Genomic DNA, 25,036 nt, shown 5'->3' with positions numbered 1-25,036 from the left:
GCACATGGAAATGTAAGTGCATTGGCATATGTTTTTAAATAAGTATGTTTTAAAATAAACTTATTGCACGATTATTGCACTATTGTTTTCTATTCTGGGGCTTCCCATACTGGTGGATCTGAGAGGAGAGGAGGTGGATACAGAGCACATATCATTTACAGGATTGGAATTATCTAAGCTGTGAGGGTCTGACTCCTGGAGGTCCAAATATATCTGGTGAGTGGCCCCCCATATAATAGGTGGCGGAGCACATAGCAATGTGGAGCACTATTGAGTGTGCAGAACATGCATCATTAGTTTTCCACGTGGTGAAGGAAAGATGGCAAAATAGAAGATTTTTGCTAAGAACTACATTAAAACAGGATTTTTCACCTGTTATATGTTTTTGCACAAATTAGTTTTGATGTTTTTATGATTACGTTGATAATTGTACTAATACATATACTAGGTGTCGCAGGTTTAAGAAAGCGCCTCAACACATGGTTTATTTATAATTTTTAGGGTAAGGCAAGGTGATCTCTAATCCGCAGAAGAGACCTTGGAACAATGCTAACTGATAACACTGCAAAGAAAAAGGGCATCAGTATTCAAAACTTCTGGCAGGTATTTTTAATTCACTTATTTCACAGATAAAACACAACACTTTCAATTGTATATTAATGAGATCAAAAGAGATAAAATAACAGGAATTTGGGTTTACATATATTTTAGGGCTTCAAATATATACTAAAACACAAAGAGAACCATCAGCATGTAGTGCAGAAAATGGTGCACTTTAAAATAGGCCTGAATGTCATAATGAGTGCTCTCTTTGACATCTAAGGTAAAAAAAAAAAAGGATTTCAGAAACAAAATAGCTTTGGTAAAAGGACCTATGGCAAATAGGTCTGACTCAGTTAACATCAATGCATTGTAGACATGTTCCATATTGAGTGACATTGTTGTCATGCATGGAATCACATTTTTCAAAGGCCATTCCTAACCCATAAATGGTTGGATGCTCATGTGTTGGGTTTTTTTTACTCCAAAAGTTTACTTTACCAGTACTTTACCAGTTTCATTTGAAGCTGCTAATATTTTATTTCCCCTCTTTTAACAACAAAAGAATCTTACAAGCAACATCTGGTCTATTTCAATATTGTTTTTTTAATACTTTCTCTAGTTACACCTCCAGCGTTGGACTGTGGTATATGTATTCAGACAGTAAAATCAAGTCTATGGTCACAGTAAAGTGAAAAATAATATTCTTGATGTCAAATATATGTGGGAATGTGATTCATTAGTTAGAAAGCAGTGTTTTCCAAATAAAAGGAGTCCATAAGAAAATCAAGTCCATGCTTCTGTCTTTGATCTCCCGCATACACAGAAAGTAAACTGCAATAGGAGAAACTACATGCTCAAGAAAAAAAAAGGGAAGACAGTGATTTCCCATATACACAAGTGCAAGAGGAAAGATAGTGGGATTTGTATTACAGAACACACAGCTCACTATCCAGTATAGTAATGTCTTTAGTAAGCTCTATCTTCCATCACATGCAGATTACTTCCCATTATCTATGTTACCAGTGAGATCTTAATTTAAGGGCGATCAACTCAGTATTTACGCTACCTGCAATATCTGCTAAAGCATGCACAAGTCATACCACCCAACAATAAGGGATTGTGGTGGGACTGTTCTGCATTTTGACCCTGCTCCTGCTGTCCCCTGTACTCTAGGCACACAGCTGGAGTCATTTATATGCAAATTGCCACTGGCTAACTGTGAAATTTGCCTATCAATGAGTTTTACCGGCAGTATGCTGTGTTTGCATGGGTTTCCTACCCAATAGGTTAATCAGTTCTTGTCTAAATTGGCCCTAGTTTGTATGAGGTGTGACAATTTAATCCACAAATATTTGTACAAGAGCATTGCCATGTTGGAGAATCAACTTGTCAGGGCAGAATTCCAGTCTTTTCCTTCAAAGTAATAATGTTGGTTGACTGCGGTACCATGCTCTATGAACTCGTAGAGAACTATCCCTTTGTGATCAAAGGGTTTGCACTCTGTCCACATTTGCATCCGTTCTTTGTGTTTTTGGCTTAACACGTCTTGTGTCATCGTGGACATATTCCCGCTCCTCCTTAAACCGCCTATGCCATTCAAAAACACTTGATTTCTTTAAAGAATGTTCATCATAGACCTGTTATAACATAGCTTAACCACTTGCTTACTGGGCACTTAAACCCCCCTCAGTCCCAGACCAATTTTCAGCTTTCAGCGCTGATGCACTTTGAATGACAATTGCGCGGGCATACAACACTGTACCCAAATGAAATTTTTATAACTTTTTTCCCACAAATAGAGCTTTCTTTTGGTGGTATTTAATTACAGCTGGGAGTTTTATTTTTTGCTAAACAAACAAAAAAAGATGCAAAAAAATAAATAAAAATCATGTTTAATAGTTTGTTATAAAATTTTGCAAACAGGTCATTTTTCTACTTCATTGAAGTGCGCTGATGAGGCGGCACTGATAGGCTGCACTGGTGGGCACTGATAGGCTGCATTGGTGGGCACTGATAGGCTGTACTGGTGGGCACTGATAGGCTGCACTGGTGGGCACTGATAGGCATAGTTAAGGCGGCACTAATAGGCACAGATAAGGCGGCACTGATGGGCAAAGATGGGCACAGATAAGATGGCACGGATGGGTGGCACAGATGGGTGGCACGGATGGGTGGCACTAAGGGGCACTGATAGGTACCACTGATAGATGGGACTGATGGGCGGCTGATAGGTGGCTCTGATAGGTGGCACTGCTGGGCACTGATGGGCGGCACTGCTGGGCACTGATGGGCACTGGTAGATGACACTGATGGGCACGGATATGTGGCACTGGGGTGCAGCACTTTTGTTGAGGCAGATTGTGGGCACTGCTGGGTGGCACTGTGGGCACTGCTGGGTGGCACTGTGGGCACTGCTGGGTGGCACTATGGGCACTGCTGGGTGGCACTGACGGGGGCACTTATTTTTTTATCATCTTTATTGATGAGGGGGCAGGTGGGCACTGGCAGGGGGCAGGTGGGCACTGGCGGGGCTGGCCGTGATCAGGACTGATGTCCCGATCACGGCCGCCGGTGATCAGCTTTTTCCGATTACCGGCTCTGTTATATCACATGATCAGCTGTCATTGGCTGACAGCTGATCACGTGATAAGGGGTCGGGATTGACCCCTTGCTCTGATCGGTGATCAGGCGAGTCTCATAGACTCGCCGATCACAGAGCGCGCCGCGCGTGCCCCTCAGGGGGCGCGCAGGCCACTCGTGCACGGGACTACGTCAATAGACATAGTCCTGGAAAAGGAGATCCGCGCTGTAGCCGTCATTCGGCTATAGCGCGGGTCCCAAGTGGTTAAGTTCCATTCATATTTTTGCCAATTTTCATGCAAAATTTGATGTTAATCCACTGCTTGAGATTCCTGTCACTCATTTTCCACCAACAGTGCGACACATACACATGTTATTTCTTCTACTACTCCGTAAAGACTGAGTCAACTGGTCTGTGACCCAGGCGAGTGCAAGCTAGAACAAGTCAGAACACGTTCAAGTGTGATTGGCTGTGTGACTCACCACCATAGTACTACAACACGGGCATTTGGGGAATGAATTTGTAACACCTCATATGTGTGGTAGGGAGCTAAGCTTCTTGAGGACAGGGACTGATGTGAATGTCCAATATATGTAAAGCACTATATAAATACCTGTAATAAACAGTGTGCCTAATGCCTCGTACAGACGATCGGACTATCCAGCGGACTTAGTACGGCGGACTTTGCAACGGAGGTCCGCCAGACTTTCCCAAGTGAACCTGTCCACACACGACTGGACTTTTCCAGCGGACAACCCGCCGGACTATGGTGGGAATCTGCCAGAATTTTGAAATGAACGGACTTGCCAACACACGGAGAAAAGTCCGTTCATTTTGAGTGCAGCTCCAGGTAGACGTAACTAGCGAAGGATGTCAATGTCGCCGCCTCCATCGGCGAGATTGACACCTTGTGAGCCCCGTCACCTGGTATGGATTTAAAGGGGAAGCCCTACGATGAAAAAACAGCATAGGGGTCCCCCCCCCAAAGTCCATAGCAGACCCTTATCCGAGCACGCAGCCCAGCCGGTCAGGAAAGGGGGTGGGGACGAGTGAGCGCCCCCTCCTGTGCCGTAACCAGGCCGCGTGCCCTCAACATGGGGGGGTGCTTTGGGGAAGGGGGGCCCCGCGGCCCCACCACCCCAAAGCACCTTGTCCCCATGTTGATGAGGACAAGGGCCTCTTCCCGACAACCCTGGCCGTTCGTTGTCGGGATCTGTGGACGGGGGGCTTATCAGAATCCAGGAGCCCCCTTTAATAAGGGGGCCCCCAGATTCCGGCCCCCCACCCTATGTGAATGAGTATGGGGTATGTTGTACCCCTACCCATTCACCTGGGGAAAAAAGTGTACATAAAAAAAAACACAGGTTTTTAAAATACTTTATTAGACAGCTCTGGGGTCTTCTCTTCTTCCGTCTTCAGGGGTCTTCTCGCCGGACTCCTCTACTATCTTCTGCTAGCTCTTTTACTAGCGGAGGAGCCTGGCTTTTTCCTTCATCGCCGCCGCCGTCCGGGGGTCTTCTTCCGACTTCAGGGTCTTGTCCCACTCTTCAGTTCTTCTTGCCGGGCCTCCGCTTTCTTCTTCCAGCTCTTTAACTAGCGTTGGCCCAGTCTTCTGTTGCTGTTGCCGCCGCCGCCTTCTGCTTCTTCTTCTTCCTTCTTCAGATGTTGACACAACGCTCTCTCCGGCCATAATGCTGGGGACACGTTGTGCGGCGACTTATATAGGGACAAGGGGTGGGGTCACCAGGTGATGTCATGTGGTGACCCCGCCCCTTATGATGTTACAGTCCTGGAGGATGCTGGGACATTTTGAGCCAAAACTTCTTTCTAAGTCTGCCGGACTTTTGGGAACAAAAAGTCCGCCAGAGCCCACACACGGATCGTGTGTACGCGGCATAACTCCTTTTCACATCTCTAGCATAGAACGGTAATTTTAGGGGAGATTTTGTGAAGCAAAGAAGGAGTTCCTTACCACCATGATCTTAGTTTACATCCATTTTCCCTGTGCATTAATGTTTAGTGGACCTTTACTAATCACGGTGTTGACCAATTCTAATGCTCTGCATACATGGTTGGACATTCCCACAACAAAAGCCATCAGATTTTTTCTGATGGATTTTGTGCCAAACTTGTCTAGCATACACAAGGTGGGACAATGTTGTCGGAAAATCCGATCGTTCTTAACGAGGTGACGTACAACACATACGTTGGGTCTATAAACGGCCAGTAGCCAATAGGTTTCGTCTCGTAATTTATTCTGAGCATGCGTGGCACTTTGTCCGTCGGAATTGTCTACAAACGATCGGAATTTAAATGATCGGATTTTGTTGTTGGAAAATTTTAGATCCTGCTCTCAAACTTTGCATGTTGGAAATTGCGATGTAAAAAATCAGATGGAGCCCACATACGATCGGATTTTTCGACAACACGATCCGATCACACATTTTCTGTCAGAAATTCCGACCGTGTGTACAGGGCATAATTCTTCCTCATTCAGGGTAAGACTTAATTCCCTTTCCTGTGCTTTATACGCTGCACCAACTTTAGGACTGGCAAACATGCACATATAAATTGTTGATATGTGTGGGGTGCCCTGGTGTTTTCTAGGGCAATACAGTCCTTTAGAGTTGAGTGTAAGTGCACGTTTACCAGTCTCGTGATCTGCAAGGCCCAGAAGTACTTAGTGTCTGGAAGACTGATGCCTCCCTTATGTTTGGGTAGGGTCAAATGCATCATGATAATTCTCTGAGCTGTACCCTTCCTCATGAAATAGCGGATTATTTTCCATACAGATTGAAGAAAGGAAACAGGCAGTTGTATGGGGATTGTGTGCAAAACATTAATTTATTTTGGGAATGTGCTCTCAGGAGCATACTCATCTTTAAAATTGCAGCTCTCCCAAACCACGAAAAAGGCTGCTACACTAAAAAGGTTGGCTGGTAGTTACATTTCCAAGTACATAATTGTGTCCTCTTGCCACATAAAAGGAAAATTATGTTAACATTGTGTCATTATCTCAGTTGAGCGGTAAATGTTTAGAGCAAATAATTCTGCGTAGTTCATTTTTAGGTACATTTAGAGACATTAAAATTGCTCCAAGTCTTGCTTTAAACTAGGGAGAATGGTGTGTGGTTCAGACAAGAATAATGCTGGCCATAGATGAGTCATTGGGTTGAAAGAAACAAAGGGTCTCGATTCCAGCATCCACGCATTCAAGGTGGATGGGGACATCTTCTCGCTGAGCTATTGTTTTCTGACAGCGAGGAGTCTTCAGAATACACTGAGCAGTGCTACCAGCTGTAGTGACATTGAGCAGCAAAAATACAACAGGGCAGTAGTACAGTAGTCGATCAATAGATCAACTTCTGTACAAACTGCCTGTACATGGATTGAAATTCAGCCAGTTCAGCACTTCCATTTCAATCCATCTATGGCAGGCTTAAGAGTACATCACCAGCAACCACTGCTATCTTATATTCTCTTGATCCCACTATATATTTGGGTTGAAGCATAAGCAGTAGAGCAGTGGTTCTCTACTCCTTTCCTCAGGACCCACTAAATGGCCAGATTTTAAGTATTACCTTGGGAAGATACAGACTCTCTTCATTCATATGTGATAGGAACAATAGACCAAAACCCCCCTCAGAAAAAATCGCAGAGGGATATTGTCCTGTGCCTTAAAGCAGAGTTCTGACAATTTTTTTTTAAGGTCAGCAGCTACAAATACTGCAGCTGCTCACTTTTAAAATTTGGACACTTACCTGTCCAGGGCACTGGCACAGATGCCAATCTGTCCCTCAGCTCTCGGGTGGAGGTGCCGCCATCTTCGGTAAGGGAATCAGGAAGTGAAGCCTTGCAGCTTCACTGCCTGGTTCCCTACTGTGCATGCGCGAGTTGTGCTGCACGATCCCACTGGTCCCTGCTGTCTTCTGGGACCTGTGTGTCTCCCAGAAGACAGTAGGGGGGACGAAGGAGGTGCCGAACATGGTATAGATATCAGTGGATATTGTGGCTATCTATGCCCAGAAGTGGGAGCAAATACCTGGATTAGACAGGTATCTGCTCCCCCCTCCACCCTGAAAGGTGCCAAATGTGACACCGGAGGGGGAGAGTATTACGAAAGTTCCATTTTTGGGTGGAACTCCGCTTTAAGGACTTTTTGGTTAAAGGAAGAAATTCTCCGGGCCTCTCACACTAATCAGCCTATCCAAATGGAAGGGGCCCCCATTCAGCTATATCCGGATATCTTCCCTGCTACTCTGGAGAAACGTTGTAAAATGAAGGAGATCACATTGGTCCTGCAAGAGGCTAGGATCCGCTACATGTGGGGCTTCCCTTTTAAATTACAAGTACCTCATAATGGCACCACTTACACTGTCTTTAATGTATCTGAGGGAAAGTAACTGCTGGTGAAGCTGGGTCTACTAGATGCTGAAGCGTTGCCTCGTGTACCATCTACCCCTCAACCTTCAGCCATCTGGGCTATGCTCTCACCTAGAAGAGATCGCTGCAGACAATGCAATGATGCCAGAGGCTAGGCGACCTAGATGCTTCTATACCTTAATATCCTGGGATCCTTGTTTTAAAGAGCTTGATTATATACCACTATTGCGTTTCTGTTTTGGGCTCCCTTTCTTCTAATTTTGATTCCTTATCGCTTACGGTACTCTACTGGTTCCCATGAGAACATGAGAACAGGTCTTAAGGGCAAGTACACTCGATTTGGGACTTGTCCCATATAGGATGGAAGACTGGATCTGCCCGCTTGACAGTCCCCCTACTCTTCATTTGTTCCCACCTAGAGTGTGAGCTGTCCAGACTCGAGGACTGTATTCTCCTTCCAGGAATTCCTTGGAGGCAAACTTTTCTTGCTCCACCATTCCATACAGATCCTCCCAGGTCTACATTATAATTATACCATTTGCAGAGTAATGGACTGTGAAGTCCAACAAAAAGGTTCTGATAGGTCGGGAATTCCCTTATCCACTGACCCTTCATCTTTTCACAACATTTTTATGTTTTTTTTTTTTTTTGTTAACTATAAGTTTCCTTTCAATCACATTTACCACTATATGTCTGATACCAATGAGGTTTTACAAGAAATTGTACCTTAGGTTACCTCAAACGTGGTTCTATGCTGGCCTTTGGTTGATATGGGTTGGGTTTATTTTCCTCAAAAAAGAAAAAAGGCTTTTCATGCCTATCTGGGGGCCAATATACTCATATTTCAGGAAACAAATTTCCCATCCATCCTATTTCGTTAAATCTTTTAGACAGTTTTTTTTTCACAACGTATGAGAACAAGTTGAGGGGTGTGGCAATCTTCATTAAAGCGGAGGTCCACCCTAAAATGGACCTCCGCTCATCGGAATCCCCCCCCCCCTCCGGCGCCACAATCGGCACCTTTCAGGGGGGAGGGGGTGCAGTTACCTGGATAATCCAGGTAACTGCACCCACTTCCGGGCTAGCTCTCTGCGGAACGGGGCGTACGTTACGCCCCCGTTCCGCAAGCGCCCGCCCCCTTCAGCAAGTGCCCCGCTGCCTGCTGGGAAACACACAGCTCCCAGAGGCAGCGGGGACCGTCCGGATTGCGCCGCGCGGCTCGCGCATGCGCAGTAGGGAACCGGGAAATGAAGCCGAAAGGCTCCATTTCCTGATTCCCATACCCAAGATGGCGGCGGGACCCGGCAGCCGAGCGAGCGATCGGCTTCGGGTGCCGACATCGCGGGCGCGCTGGACAGGTAAGTGTCACTATTTAAAAGTCAGCAGCTGCAGTATTTGTAGCTGCTGGCTTTTAAAAAAAAAAAAAAAAACGCGGAGTCCCGGTGGACTCCCGCTTTAAGAATTCCATACAGTTTGAAGTTATAAATATGTACAAGGATCCTGATAGCAGGTTTTTCATTCTCAAAGGTTGCCTTGAGGGAAAAGGCATTACGTTTGCTGCAGTTTAGGTGCCCAACGAAAGGCAAGCATAATTTTTTCAATCCTTTTTTTTCAGTCTTGGATAGATATAATTCCTCACATTTGGTGGTTGGAGCTGACTTTAACTTAGTAGCTCACTCCAAGCTAGACAGAAGCCGTGATGTATGGCATGCTAATGCATTCCCTAAGACCCTCCAGAAATGAATAACTTTTTCCCAACTCATAGACTCCTGGAGAGCTCATAATGTCGGGGCCAGAGAGTACACATTCTACTCTCCTGTCCAAGACAGGTACTCTCATCTAGACTACATTTATTGTTGCCCAATTCTTCTAGCCAATTCATCTAAAGCTTTCATACAGGTATGCCCTTGGTCAGACCACACTATAGTGGTATTCCAAACTTATTTTGTATGTCTCGCTTGGGAACTGCTTCTTGGCTATGATTAAGCACCACTAATGGTGCGAAATGCGTCAACTATCCACACTGTACCTGTGTCTCTGTTGGTGAATGGATTACATTTTACAATAAAGGTGTTGTATTGGAGTGCGGGCATCCATCTTCCTTTTCTACGAACTGCTTCTTGGCGCCTAAACGATTCTCTCCTCGCTGATGCAGCTATTCTAGACCAAATTTCAGAATGTTTAAGCAAATATTTCTGCCTCAGTGATACAGAAGACATTTCTCCCTCCACACTCTGGGCAGTTCAAGGCAGTAATGTGGGGCCATATGATAGAGATAGCATCTGTAAGGAAGAAACAGAAGTTACAGAATATTCGGTCTCTTACACAAGACCTGGATAAGCTTAATCATACTCATAGTTCTTCTCATTCTCCTGGTGTCTTAACCCAAATTAACATTAAGAAGGCTGCATTAGATACTATCATGTCTGTAGACACAGAAAAGTCCATTCGATTTTTGAAAGCCCGTTTTCTTTTATATAGCAATTCGGCCTCCCCATGTTCACAAAAAAATTACACCATTGCCTCCAGCCACCTCATGTATATAAGTTAAGAAACAAAGCAGGTCCAAATTTTTACTGATTTTTATAAAAGGTTACTCTCACCACTATCAGGCCAGCCTTGTCCTGCCTCTCTAGCCTGCCGGAATCTTTCCTTTCCTCGATTGTCTGATGCACAGTTTGGTTCTCTAAACGCCCCATGCTCCTCTGCTATTATCTGCTATTCTGCTATTATAGCATCATTGAAAACATCTAAAGCCCCAGGCCCAGATGGATATTCCACCCTATACTATAAGAAATGTGTAGGTCAACTTGCCCCCAAACTTTCAAAAACGTTCTCGTATATACTGAAAGGCCACCAGTTGCCAGACAATATGCTATTGGGTAACATGTCCCTCCTGCCCAAACCGAACAAAGACCTACCCTCTCTCAAAATTATTGTCCCATTTTGATCATAATTAACAACTTGAAACTATTTGGCCGCTTAGTAGCTGACCACCTTGTCACCTCCTTGATTTCCCCAGATCAAACGGGCTTCATTCCTATCAGGCAAATAACAGATAACATTCGTCTTGCCTGTAACATTATACAAGATGCAAACCTTTATTCCCGTCCGGTTATGATGCTGAGCCTGGACATACACTTTTGATAGTGTAATATGGCCTTACATGGAACTCGTCTTAGCCAGGTTCGGCTTTGGGGGATAATTTGTGCACAGTATTCGGGCCTTATACACTCATTCATGCACTAAAATAAGGCTAACAGGCTACTATTTGGAATACTTTGCTCTGGGACGGGGAAAAAGGCAGGGCTGTCCATTCTCCCCACCGCTTTGCCCTGACTATTGAGCCATTTGCTTATTCCATAATATTGAATACGGATTTTTGGGGCTACACTAAAGGGGACCAACAAGTTAAATTAAAATTATATATATAGATGACGTTTTAATTATTTTTGACTAATCCCATGATTTCCCTGCCTAACTTGGTGGCTACTTTAAAAACCTTTTATGATCTTTCAGAGTTAGGAGTAAATTTCTCCAAATGTATAGCTATGCGTATTAACCTGCCTTCCTCGTTTTCTGCGAGACTGAGAGATAACTTTCAATCTGCATGGTCTGAGGGTTAGGTGTCATATTTGGGAATCCATTTAGCCCCTTTGCTGCAACATATGAACCAGATAAATTACCCTCCGGCGTTTGCTTGCCAGGATCCAAGCAGTGAAGATGTCAATCCTTCTCAAATTATTGTTTTACTTCCACACGCCATCCCTCTCTATGTCTCCCTGTCCACGACAGATACTATTAAATCTGAGGTTAATAGGTTTATATGGTCAGATAAAAAAATCTTGTTTAGGTAACGGGATTCTATATACAGTATCTCACAAAAGTGAGTACACCCCTCACATTTTTGTAAATATTTTATTATATCTTTTCATGTGACAACACTGAAGAAATTACACTTTGCTACAATGTAAAGTAGTGAGTGTACAGCTTGTATAACCATGTACATTTGCTGTCCCCTCAAAATAACTCAACACACAGCCATTAATGTTTAAACTGCTGACAACAAAAGTGAGTACACCCCTAAGTGAGAATTTCCAAATTGGGCCAAATTAGCCTTTTTCCTTTCATGTAATTCGTTAGTGTTACAAGGTCTCAGGTATGAATGGGGAGCAGGTATGTTACATTTGGTGTTATCGCTCTCACTCTCTCATACTGGTCACTGGAAGTTCAACATGGCACCTCATGGCACCTCATGGCAAAGAACTCTCTGAGGATCTGAAAAAAAGAATTGTTTCTCTACATAAAGATGGACTAGGTTATAAGAAGATTGCAAAGACCCTGAAACTGGGCTGCAGCACAGTGGCCAAGACCATACAGCAGTTTAACAGGACAGGTTCCCCTCAGAACAGGCCTCGCCATGGTCGACCAAAGAAGTTGAGTGCATGTGCTCAGCGTCATATGCAGAGATTGTCCTTGGGAAATAGACGTATGAGCGCTGCCAGGATTGCTGCAGAGGTTGAAGTGGTGGGGGGTCAGCCTGTCAGTGCTCAGACCATACGCCACACACTGCATCAAATTCATCTGCATGGCTGTTGTTCCAGAGCCTCTTCTAAAGATAATACACAAGAAAGACAGAAAACTGTTTGCTGAAGACAAGCAGACTAAGGACATGGATTACTGGAACCATGCCCTGTGGTCTGATGAGACCAAGGTAAACGTATTTGGTTCAGATGGTGTCAAGAGTGTGTGGCAGAAACCAGGTGAGGAGTACAAAGACAAATGTCTTGCCTACAGTCAAGCAGTCAAACATAGCTCCAAGATGATCACTGCCTTGCTAAAGAAGCTGAGGGTAAAGGTGATGGACTGGCCAAGAATATCTCCAGACCTAAACCCTATTGAGCATCTGTGGGGCATCCTCAAATTAATGGTGGAGGAGTGCAAGGTCTCTAACATCAACCAGCTCCGTGATATCGTCATGGAGGAGGACTCCAGTGGCAACTTATGAAGCTTTGGTGAACTCCATGCCCAAGAGGGTTAAGGCAGTGCTGGAAAATAATGGTGGCCACACAAAATATTGACACTTTGGGGCAAATTTGGACATTTTCACTTAAGGGTGTACTCACTTTTGTTGCCAGCAGTTTAGACATTAATGAGTGTGTGTTGAGTTATTTTGAGAGACAGCAAATTCAGACTGTTATACAAGCTGTACACTCACTAATTTACATTATAGCAAAGTATAATTTCTTCAGTGTTGTCACATGAAAAGATATAATAAAATTTTTACAAAAATGTGAGGGGTATATTCACTTTTGTGAGATACTGTAGACCTCAATCACTTGGGGGCTTAGGGGTACCCCACTTGTGAAAATATTATATAGCTTCTAGAATGGTGCAGCTGGCTCAGTGGCATGCTTCTCCTGCTCAGATACCGTGGCTCAAATTTGAGAGGATATCTTTTGAGCCCTATCACCTTCCTGGTCTCCTTTGGCAGGGGTCATTCCGTTTGAGAGACGTACCTACCCAGAATGAGATAGTCAGTCAATCATACCATCTTTGGTCCCTGTATAAAGACAAACTGGGCCTTATATCATCTGTTGGCCACTTATCTGGGAGATCCAAACTTTTCACCAGCTTTCAACTCCTCTGGCAATTTCTCCAGATGGATAGAAAAGGGCCTAGTGACATTGGAATCCCTATTGCATGATTCCTCTTTTAAATCTTTCTCCAGCCTACAACAACAGTATGACCTTCCCCATGCAGAATTCCTATAAGTATCGCCAAATTAGACACTATTATTCAGAGAACTACTTGCTGGATGCTAGGAATTCTGCCACTGTGTTTGAGCGGATGTGCAATGAGGCTACCATTTCATTGGTATATAAACATATTAATGAGTGGAGCCTTCTCTCCAAATCATCAGCCATGATGCAGTGGGAGGATGAAATGGGCCAAGAGTACTCTGCGCAGGATTGGCAGGATATGGTATCCAACATGCACAAAGGTACTAAATCTATTGCGGTTAAAGAAGCAGTTGTCAAACAACATACATGTCTACATTATACCCCTGTTAGGCTCCACATGATGTACCCATCGGTACCAGACACTGTTTTAGGGGATGCTCAGACAGAGGTACACATCCCAACATTTTTTTGGAGCCCTAAGGCCATTAAACCCCAAGGCCAGCAAGCCTCCTCAGCTGTAGCCCAGATTACAGGGTCAATTATCACTCTCACTTTTCTCATATGCTTGTTATTTGCTGATCTATCTGAGGTCCCACCTCCTGAACAGAGATTAGGTCACACATTATTTAGCGCTATCCACTGGGCAATAGCACTAAACCGGAGATCCCCTTCAGTTCCCTGGTCTCAAGTCATGCAATGCATGGAATTGGTCAAAATGATGGAAAAGATCCACCATACAGTTATGGATACCATACACATATTCCACTGCGAATGGTCAGCTTGGTCTGCCTATTATTAGTCCCTCACACATTATTACCTTGGTGCATTACAGAGGCAGGAATATTCTTGTCTATACAGATTGATGACTCTGCAATTAAATCTCTGACAGCTCCTGATTTATTTTAAACAGAGGGCGATTGTTTTTCTTTTTTTTCTCTCTTTCTCTTGTTCTCTCTTTGTGTGTTCTTCTTTCTTTAACCCTAGATTTTTTACTTTGAGTCCGTTTTAGATTCTTAGTTACTAATTTGCACGTTGTGAGACAATTATTGCTTGAGAAAAACTTTAAATGAATATGTTTGTACTTATCACTGTTTTGATGGCCTCAATGCTGTGAGACTTGTTTGTATTCCTTAAATCTACTAATAAAAGCATTTGTAATAAAAAAAAAATAAAAAAAAAACAACAAGCATCTCTAAAATGCATACTTTCTGCTGTAGTAAAATGGGTAGGAGGTGAATTCTGGCTATTGGTTCATGCGTTTTGCATGCTACCTTATTAAAGGTGTTGTGATAGGTGAAATATTTCTATTTTAATACCCAATTGTTATCAGTCTTTACTACAAAAAACTTTACTAGATCTTAAAAAAAAATATGATTGTAAAACATTCTCCTTGTTGCTTTTTTATTTATTCTCATCTATGCTCATAGCTCTCTTTGATATTCCATAGAAAATAACAACTTTTCACAAAGTTTATCTGGGGATCTTGTGTCAGGACCATCTAGAGCTCCTTCTCCTCATTCCATCATCCTGGGTTTGACTGTGGCATCCTCCTTATCTGTCTGTCACCTGCAAGGTTATTAATGTGGCCAGTCTGGGTGGAGACCAAGCCTGATTTAAGCAAGCCAAGCATGCAGTCTCATGCTTGTGATAGTTTGTGTAATACCTGATCAAGATGCCTGTTTGTCTGCCCTGCTCTGCTAGATTGGATTACCTCGTTAACGACCCCGGATCGGAGATCGACTATTCTCTGAACTACTCTGCCTGCCTTTGGATTTTGATCCTAAATATTCAGAACCTTGCTTGTCTGCCAACCGCAAGTACCTGTTTGCTTTGCTCAGTTTGCGTATGCCCTGGCATGGTAGCCAGCCACTATAGTTTTGTGTATAAGTCCTGGGGGCAACTGAGTACCACTAGGCAGGGGAGGGCTGGCAGCCTTAAGCCTGTGGGGCAAGTCCAGTCGAGTGGCCCATTGTACCACCAAATCAGCTCACCATCCATGCCCACTGGGTTTTATAACATGTATGAAGCAAGACAAATATGACACAGCAATGACAGCATGCCCCCGGTCTTGGTAAAGAGCCGATGACGTGGCTCTTTACCCATGTGATTGGCTGCGTCCAATAATAGCCAATCACATGTAAATGACAGGAAGAAAGGAGAGCCGATTAGCAGCAGCTCCTCGCAGGGAAGACTGTACAGACAATTAGGCCACTGATTGCAGTGCAGCCCTAGCATTGCCCAGCAAGTGACGCCAGTCTGTGACCATCAGTGACACCAATCAGTGCTGCCTTTCAGTGCCCAGTGCCACCCATTAATGCCTATCAGTGCCCAACTATACTGCCCATAAGTTCCACCTATCAGTGCCGCCCATCTGTGCTGCCACCTATCAGTGAACTTCAGTGGAGGAGAAAAATTATTTACAGTGCCTTGAAAAAGTATTCATACCCCTTGAAATTTTCCACATTTTGTCATGTTACAACCAAAAATGTAAATGTATTTTATTGGGATTTATGTGATAGACCAACACAAAGTGGCACATAATTGTGAAGTGGAAGGAAAATGATAAATGGTTTTCATTTTTTTTTACAAATATGTGAAAAATGTGGGGGGGCATTTGTATGGTGCCCCCCTGAGTCAATACTTTGCAGAACCCCCTTTCTCTACAAGTCTTTTTGGGGATGTCTCTACAAGCTTTGCACATCTAGAGAGGGACATTTTTGCCCATTCTTCTTTGCAAAACATCTCAAGCTCTGTCAGATTGGATGGAGAGCATCTGTGAACAGCAATTTTCAAGTCTTGCCACAGATTCTCAATTGGATTTAGGTCTGGACTTTGACTGGGCCATTCTAACACATGAATATGCTTTGATCTGAACCATTCCATTGTAGCTCTGGTTGTTGGTTTAGGGTCATTGCCCTGCTGGAAGTTGAACCTCCGCCCCAGTGTCAAGTCTTTTGCAGACTCTAATGCCCTGTACACATGATAGGACTTTCCGGCAGAAAAGGTATGATAGAATCATTTCATTGGATATTCCAATCGTGTGTGGGCTTCATCTGACTTTCTTCTTTCGAAAATTCTGACGGACCTAGAAATAGAACATGTTTCAAATCTTTCCGGCGGAATCGATTCCTATTGGGAAAACTGTTCGTCTGTATGCTATTCTGACGGACCAAAAACAACACAGGGCAGCTATTGGCTACTGGCTATTTAACTTTTTCTAGTCCAGTCGTACGTGTTGTATGTCACCACATTCTAAACAATCAGACTTTGGTGTAATCGTGTGTACGCAAGTCCGTTTCAGCAGAACTCCATCAGAAAAAACGTCAGAGTTTATTCTGGTGGAAAAAACGGTCGTGTGTATGCGGCATAACAGGTTTCCTTCTAAGATTGTCCTGTATTTGACTCCATCCATCCATGTTAGTTTTCCACCACGCATAGCATTTTTCTTTTTAGGCCAAACTTCAATTTTGGTCTCATCTGACCAGATCACCTTCTTCCACATGTTTGCTGTGTCCCCAACATGGCTTCTCGCAAACTGCAAACCGGAATTCTTATGACTTTCTTCTTGTCACTCTTCCATAAAGGTCACATTTGTGGAGAGCATGACTAATAGTTGTCCTGTGGACAGATTCTACCACCTGAGCTGTGGATCTCTGCAGCTCCTCCACAGTTACCATGGACCGATTGGCTCTTCTCTGATGAATGCTCTCCTTGCCCGGCCAGTCAGTTTAGGTGGACGGCCATGTCTTGGTAGGTTTTCAGTTGTGCCATACTCTTTCCATTTTCCGATGATGGATTGAACAGTGCTCAATGAGATGTTCAAAGCTTGGGATATTTTTTTATAACCTAACCCTGCTTTATACTTCTCCACAACTTTATCCCTGACCTGTCTGGTGTGTTCCTTGGCCTTCATGATGCTGTTTGTTCACTAAGGTTCTCCAACAGTTGTATTTATACTGACATTACATTACACACAGGTGGACTCTATTTACTAATTAGGTGACTTCTGAAAGTAATTGGTTCCACTAGATTTTAGTTAGGGGTTTTAGAGTAAAGGGGGCCAATTACAAATGAACGCCACACTTTTCATATGTTTATTTGAAAAAAAAAATGTTGAAAATAATTTGTTATTTTTGCTGTTCACAGATGTTCTCCATCCAATCTGACAGAGCTTGAGATGTTTTGCAAAGAAGAATGGGCAAAAATGTCCCTCTCTAGATGTGAGGCCCCCCACATTTTTCACATATTTGTAAAAAAAATTGAAAACAATTTATAATTTTCCTTCCACTTCACAATTATGTGCCACTTTGTGTTGGTCTATCACATAAATTCCCAATAAAATACAATTACGCTTTTAGTTGTAACATGACAGAATGTGGAAAATTTCAAGGGGTGTGAATACTTTTTCAAAACACTGTATTTACAAAAAAATATATATATATTTTTAAATTCGTTTTTTTTTTTTTCAGATTTTAGCAAAAAATAACCCCCCCCCAGTTGTGATTAAATACCACCAAAACGAAAACTCCATATGCGTGACAAAAAGGACAACAATGTAATATGGGTACAGTGTTGCTTGACTGCGCAATTGTCATTCAGAGCCTAGGTTCACACTGACATCGGGAATGAAATCAGCTGAACTATTGAACGATTTCATACTCGCATGTCAGTCCTGACTTTGGGGTGTGATTTCAAAGACATCTGTGCAGGCTCCTGTACAAATATCTATTGAAATTGCACTCCGAAGTTGCCAAAAGTAGTACAGAAGCTATTTTTGGGAATTGGTTTGACACTGCAAGTGGAATCGATGTGGCGTTGCACCGATTCGGATGGTGCCATCGCCGGTATTTGCCACTGACTTAGCATATCAATCGTTCAATAGTTCAGCTGATTAAATTCCCAATGTCAGTGTAAACTGCCACTCTGCCCCCCCCCCCCCCCCCCCGGCTCAGCCCGCCCCTGCCACTAGGCCTTCTTGCCTTATGGTAAAGGGAGCTGCTATAGGTGCAGAACACAAAAGCTAGCTATAGTTAGTGTCTGGCCACCTGTGTTTGGGGTAAGCATGGCATTGCCTAAAAGTGGTCTAAAGAATCTTAGACTCCTTCCAATAATTGAATGTGATCATTTTGGCAGATCCATGGAAATATAAAAGTTAAAAAAGTGAATTTTCCTTTGCTCTTCAGGTTTAAAGAAATATCTAGAAGTTGGATTTGACTACTTCTAACTATAGTATGAAGAGAGAAACTTTTATACACAATTTGCAACACCTATTCAGATAGCAGAACATGGTTCTATGAAATTAATGTCCTATTTTGTAAACCTATGGATGTTGCTGGGGAGGTGATAAATGTGCAGGAGGCCTGAACAGTGTGGTCTTTTGCCTCAAAGGAGGGTTCCAGTTCTCTTGGGGTTGCTGCTCCTCCCCATACATATGATATTCTCTACTTGCTTTGCATGTTGGGTACAATAAAGACCACATTGGCCACAGTTATTTTATAATAACGCATCCAATTTTATTGCATGTGTTCTTTATTAGGTATACTGACTATTCAAAAAATAAATGTTTTTAACATGTAATTACAGCATATATTACATTGTTGTACTTCAAGGTCATGCTGGAAGTTTATACAAACTTTCTCTATTACTTCCTATACTGTTGATACATAGTTACATAGTTAGTAAGGTTGAATAAAGACATCAGTCCATCCAGTTCAACCTGAGTGAGTGTGGGTGCGTGTCCACAATTATCCCTATTTATTTAAGGTACCCATAGAGCACTGTTAATTTACTCAGCGCTCCACACATACATTGCACAATCACATCTGTCCCTACCCTCAAGGAGCCCACAATCCAAGGTCCCCAACTCACATTCATATACTAGGGCCAATTTTGGACAGAAGCCAATTAACATACCAGCATTTCTTTAGATGACACTGTATTGTTCTGTACTTGTTCTGTTGTTTGGATGAAATTCTGAACACTGAAGAACTTTGTTTCTCAACAATAAAGAACATATTGATGAAAGACAGTTAGACTCTCAAAATGTATCTTTTGATATAAACAAATAATTTTCATGTGTCTTACAGAAAAAAGAAATCCCAAAGAAGAAGCCCCAAAGACTGCCGCCTCCAAATTGTGTACCTCTTAAGTCCAGCTGTAAACCTCCTGCTCCTCCGTGCTGTGAGCCATGTGCATTTTGCTACTGTCATATCTTCCAGACTGTCTGCATATATAGGATGGGCAACCCAAATTGCTGAAACAGAGCCTTATAGCCAAGTGGGCATGGATAAACTACAGAAGGGCACCTAGTGGGTGCAAACAGATAAAGCAGTTGTGGTTTATGCAATATTTTCTGCAGTCTATGTTGTTATACAACTTTCAACAGTCTAAAATCTACAATACTGGTGTCGTTTATGCTTTAGTTCTCTTTTATAACACAACACATGCCTTTTTCCATTAAGGCTTAATATCTCATTGCATCATAAGACCTTCCTCTGTCACATATTGCTGCAGTCGACTTCTTTATAGAACATGGAGCGCATAATAAATTAGCTATAACTTCCAGCATTCTTAGCATTACTTAATAGTGTAGCTTACAGAAGTGAGGTAATAGGGGTCAAAGCCGAGCTAAGGAACTGCTTGACACTATTGACGCTCCAAAGCTGTTGACAGACATCAGGTTTTCTTACGCGTTCTATCACCTTTTCTTTTATCAATTTAAATACTGTATACATATACTGTATAGCTGTTTTACAAATCAGTTGAATAAATGAACATTAACATCATACAAGAACAGGCATGAAGCAGGTTAACAAGCACACTCTGAGAACACTGTACCCATTACCTGCTAGATCATTTGATAATGTTCACTTGTGTTATAAAATAACCTTAAACAGAATATTACATTTTCAAATATTCAGCAATAAAAATGCATACTGACCTGACTATAAAATTATTCAGATCCATTTGTATGGGCCAGCTGTTTCTGATAATCCTTTTATCCCAAAGTCACACGAAAAGTTGAACATTTTAAAAATTTTCCACAGTGATGCAAATATATATTAGGAACAGTAGTTCTCCACACCCCATAGGATTTTTTATGACACGTGTTCCATAGTAAAGGGTATCAAGTAAAAATAAACTGTTTGATTTATTAGACCCTAGAGAGGTAGGATATAAAATTGAATTGGGTCTTGCCCATATTTGATCCTAGTAAAGAATCAACTACGGAGGTCATACCAGGCTTCAAAATCCTTAAAGGCACATATTTGGTGATTCACTGCAAGGGTCTCCAAGGGTCTCCAAACATAGCAAGGGTCTCCAAACTTTCTAAACAAAGGGCCAGTCATTCTTTTAGGGAGGCAAACTGTGGCCACCAGCAGAGAAAATTGTATTCAGTAGGAGTAAACATCATCACATTTGGTATTAGGGAGAGGAATAGTGCCCAATCGTTGGTATCATTGGGAGGAATAGTGCCCCATCGTTGGTATCATTGGGAGGAATACTGCCCCATTGTAGTGGGAGATATAGTGTCAGTTGGGAGAATAGTGTCTTGTATCAGTGGGAGAAAGGCAATCAAAGAGACACTGTTTGGTAACCACTGGCATATAGGCTAGGGGCCTAAAAGTGGCAGAAGAGAATGTTGGGAAAGCAATAGTACCAGGCAGTGTTGGGATGTATTAGCAGTGGGCAATGTTGGGTTGCACACCCCGAGGTTAGTATTATGACTTTTATTGCCACTTGTGTGCGGCTAACATATATTGATAACATAGGCAATTATTATCACCAGCAGGTCTACATTATATTCTTAAATACACTAGACATGGATAGAAATATTCCCTGAGATTCAATGCAGGAATATTATTTTTTGAAGTATCTAATGTCAGCAATATACACTTACTTTTACCACCAGTTGCCAAGTAGCATGAGAGAGGTCAGTAATGGATTAATATAATCATTGTGCATTGCTCAGAGTGGCAGCCAAGTTATAGAGTTGTCAGAAGGAGGTCAGCAATGGTAACATTTCTCTCATTATTCATCTATAAGCTACACTTTGCAAGTATTGCAGCGACAATCAAAATCCCAGTACCCATTTTTGCATTTATTGGGGCACCTGCTGTATGTGTACAGCAATGGCTGTCAATCAGGGACGTGCAATCAGGGGAGGTAGGTGAGGCAGAGACCGAAAATTAGCCTAAGTCCTTCCCCACCACTGATAAAAACTTTAGGACTCCTACGACCTATGGTTCCGGTGATACGGGGCTTCTTGCGCAGCCTGTCAGAAGCTACATACAGAGCGGCCAGTTTAAATACAAGCTTGCACACTCTGTTTGCAGCAGACTGAGAGGTTGAGCTCATGGTGCCTCTCTTCACTTCTTATCAAAGGCACTGAGCTCAATGGACAGCTTGGAGTCTTGGACCAATGGTAAAGTACCATTAGCCCCAGCTGTCCAATAAATATGCTGCAGTAGAGGCACGCCTCTCACTGCAGTGTCATAAAAGGGGCATGTGTCTAATTCCGCGTACACACGACCGGCCTTTTCGACGGACTAGGTCCAACGGTCTTCCCTGACGAACTTTCGACGGAGTTCCGACTGACTTTCCGAATGAATGGACTGGGCCACACATAAGCACACCAAAGTCCGACGGATTCGAACGTGATGATGTATGACTTGACTAGAATAAGGAAGTTCATAGCCAGTAGCCAATAGCTGCCCTGGCTTCGGTTTTCGTCCGTCAGACTAGCATACAGACAAACTGATTTTTTGACCGGACTCGAGTCTGTCGGAAAGATTTGAAACATGTTTTATTCCTAGGTCTGTCTGACTTTTGGGGGAAAAAAGTCCGCTGGAGTCCATACATGATCGTAATATCTGACAGATTGATTCCAGATTCCAACGGACCTAGTCCGCCGAAAAGTCCGGTCGTGTGTATGTGGCATTAAAGACAAATGCTCCCTTCTAGCCCAGCCCTCTTAACTAGAAGGAAATAACATGGGTTTATGTGTATAAGATTTACCCACAATTCCATGTTTTTCTCACACAGCTAAGAGGGAGAATGAGAATCTGCTGCTGTTGAAAAGGCACTATTATGCTATATGTTATAAGATAATAATGTATTATTTATCTATTTACTGTGAAATTACTGGTTTGAAATTATAACTTCAAACTTCAGTAATATGTTCGTTAAGCCACCTGCTTGAGTACAGTTTTTGAAAATATAGTAAATTACGTTAAAAACAATATATAATAATTATTTGTATATTACTTATGGTAATTAACCCCTTGCCACCCAGGCCAATTCTGACACTTCTCTCCTACATGTAATAATCATAATGTTTTTGCTAGAAAATTATTCAGAACCTCCAAACATTATACATATTGTTTTAGCAGACACACTAACAAATAAAATGGTGGTTGTTGCAACTTTTTATGTTACACAGTATTTGCGCAGCAATTTTTCAAACTTGTTTTCTTTGGAAAAAAAAAAAGCACTAAAGATTGTAATAGAATCTATAAACATCTGACTCCATGTTAGATTCCCCTCCATTTTACATAAAGTATAAATTAACCTTTTGTGTGTGTAAGTTTTGCCATGGTCAGTTTGACTAGCAGTTTTCATAGACTCACACCCTATGAGATATTGTGGTTAAGCCGAATCTGTGTCAGCAAGTCATCAGCTATTTCTTGTTATCTAGTCAAGCAGCCTAACTCTTATGCCCCGTACACACGAGAGGGATTAAGTCTGACAGACCTCCAAAGGAGTTCCGCCGGAGTTCCGCCGGAGTTCCGACGGAGTTCTGGCGGACTTTTCGACCGAACGGACTTGACCACACACCATCACACCAAACTCCGACGGAGTCGAACGTGATGACGTACGACTGGATTCGACGTAGGAAGTTCCTAGACAGTAGCCAATAGCTGCCCTAGCGTCGGTTTTAGTCCGTCGGAGTAGCACACACACGAGCGGATTTTTCAAAGGGGACCGGGTCCGGCGGAGTTCCGTCGGGAAAATTTAAAGCATGCTTCATTTCTAAAGTCCGTCAGACTTTAGCTTCGCTAAAGTCCGTTGCAGCCCACACACGATCGGATAGTCCGCCGGACTCAGTCCGTCGGAGTTTGGATGTCGAAAAGTCCGCTCGTGTGTACGGGGCATTAAAAAGAAAGTAATGAGTGTAAAGTTTGAATAACCCTTAGACATGTATTTTTATCGGTATATATACTACTGTTGTATTCAATAAAGATCTTACGAACACATACTCAAGCCTGTTTCCCGTGTCTCATTTGGTCTCTCACAGATCCGAGGGTCCCGGTGGTCTGCCTGCATAAACCACGGTGGTCGTCAAGGTGTATAATTCCTTTCAAAGAGAACCCGATTTTTTTGTATAATGTGAAAGATGACGTAACACCAAGTAACAAGATGCCTAACATGTCACGCTTTAAAATTGTGCACACTCGTGGAATGGCGCCAAACTTCAGTACTTAATATTCTCCATAGGCGATGCCTTACATTATTTTACAGATTACATGTATAGAGTTACAGAGGAGGTCTGTTGCTAGAATTTTTTGCTCTCTCCCTAACGTTCGTGATGTATGTAACCTGTGTGTATCTGGCACTAATACTAGTCAGTGCCTCACCAGCCACTGACCTCACCGCACGTCCTTGCTGTCAATATCTAAATATGAAACCCACAAAAGGAAGAAAGCTGAGCTCTAGGCAGATATAAAAGACACACATTATTGTAGCTCTATATAGAGCTTACTGTGTAGTCATTTTGTCAGTTTATTTGTTCTCAAATATTCTGGGAAGTGATTTCCTTTACAAGGCCTATTTGGAACAAAGAAACAAGAATGTTCTAAATACTCTACATGGCTAATTGGACATGGATTTGTCTTGAAAAATGAAGGTAAGGAAGGCTTTGAGACTTTAAATATACCCCGGATGTCACTTATATATGATTCAACAGAGCATATAAGTTAAAGTGATTGTAAAGTCTCTTTTTTTTATGTTATACTTACCTGCACTGTGCAGTGGATTTGCACAGGGCAGCCCGGATCCTCCTCTTCTCGGGTCCCTCTTTGGCTCTCCTGGCCCCTCCCTCCTGACGAGTGGCTGCATAGTAAAAGCAGCAGACATATGCAGTGACAAAGCACATGTTAGGAACACATTTAACCCTTTGATCGCCCTTGATGTTAACATCTTCCCAGCCAGTGTCATTAGTACAGTGACAGTGAATATTTTTTAGCAATGCTCATTCTATTAGTGTCATTGGTCCCCAAAAAGTGTCAAAAGTGTCAGTTAGTTTCCTGATTTGTCCACCGCAATATCGCAGTCTGACATGGACATTCACCGTACTGTTCATTTAAGCACAGGAGACTCCATTTTGTTCTCACTGTTGAAATGTGTTCTGTAACCTTCACCTAACACACAGACACATCTCCTACAAAACGCTCTCTACTCCCCCCTCCCTTCTCAATGTTTTACTTTTGCAATTGTTCTATTCACTAGCTTTTAATAATATATTTCTATTTGTTAGCTTTTAATAACATATTTCTATTTATTAGTTTTTAACAACATCTCACACCACCCCTTTCTTATCTATGTATAAAATAACATGTAATAATAAATTTTGACACTGAAAGGACATTTTAAACACAGTGATTGAGTCCTGTGAACCTGTTCCTGCATCTGCAGTATTTAACTTTGCTTTAGAGTCCCAATCAGAAATTAGTCATAACAATTTGGCGAGTCAGATATCAGGAAGTTGGCAGAATTTCCAGAAGGAACCGCCTTTGATTGGGATCATCGGGAATGCAGACATCTAAATGCCGGATAGGTAAGCTGT

General features: G+C 42.6%; 1 protein-coding gene across 3 annotated transcripts in view; it reads left to right on the top strand.

The window, feature by feature from the left end:
* LOC143935351 (agouti-signaling protein-like) overlaps nucleotides 1-22,907 on the top strand; it is a 205,136-nt gene extending 182,229 nt beyond the window's left edge. For all 3 annotated transcript variants that reach the window (XM_077459158.1, XM_077459155.1, XM_077459156.1), the window contains exon 4: nucleotides 19,278-22,907. In XM_077459158.1, the coding sequence (XP_077315284.1) occupies nucleotides 19,278-19,448 (171 nt within the window). In that variant the 3' untranslated portion in view covers nucleotides 19,449-22,907. The remainder of the gene's footprint in view (nucleotides 1-19,277) is intronic.
* The last annotated feature ends 2,129 nt before the right edge of the window (nucleotides 22,908-25,036 follow it).

This window comes from Lithobates pipiens, unplaced genomic scaffold (assembly GCF_037356315.1).
Source record: "Lithobates pipiens isolate NorthernLeopardFrog02 unplaced genomic scaffold, aLitPip1_a1.2 Scaffold_28, whole genome shotgun sequence".
In the NCBI taxonomy this organism is placed as follows: Eukaryota; Metazoa; Chordata; class Amphibia; order Anura; family Ranidae; genus Lithobates; species Lithobates pipiens.
The sequence above is the reverse complement of the archived record's forward strand: the minus strand, read 5'-3'. Positions and strand labels throughout refer to the sequence as shown.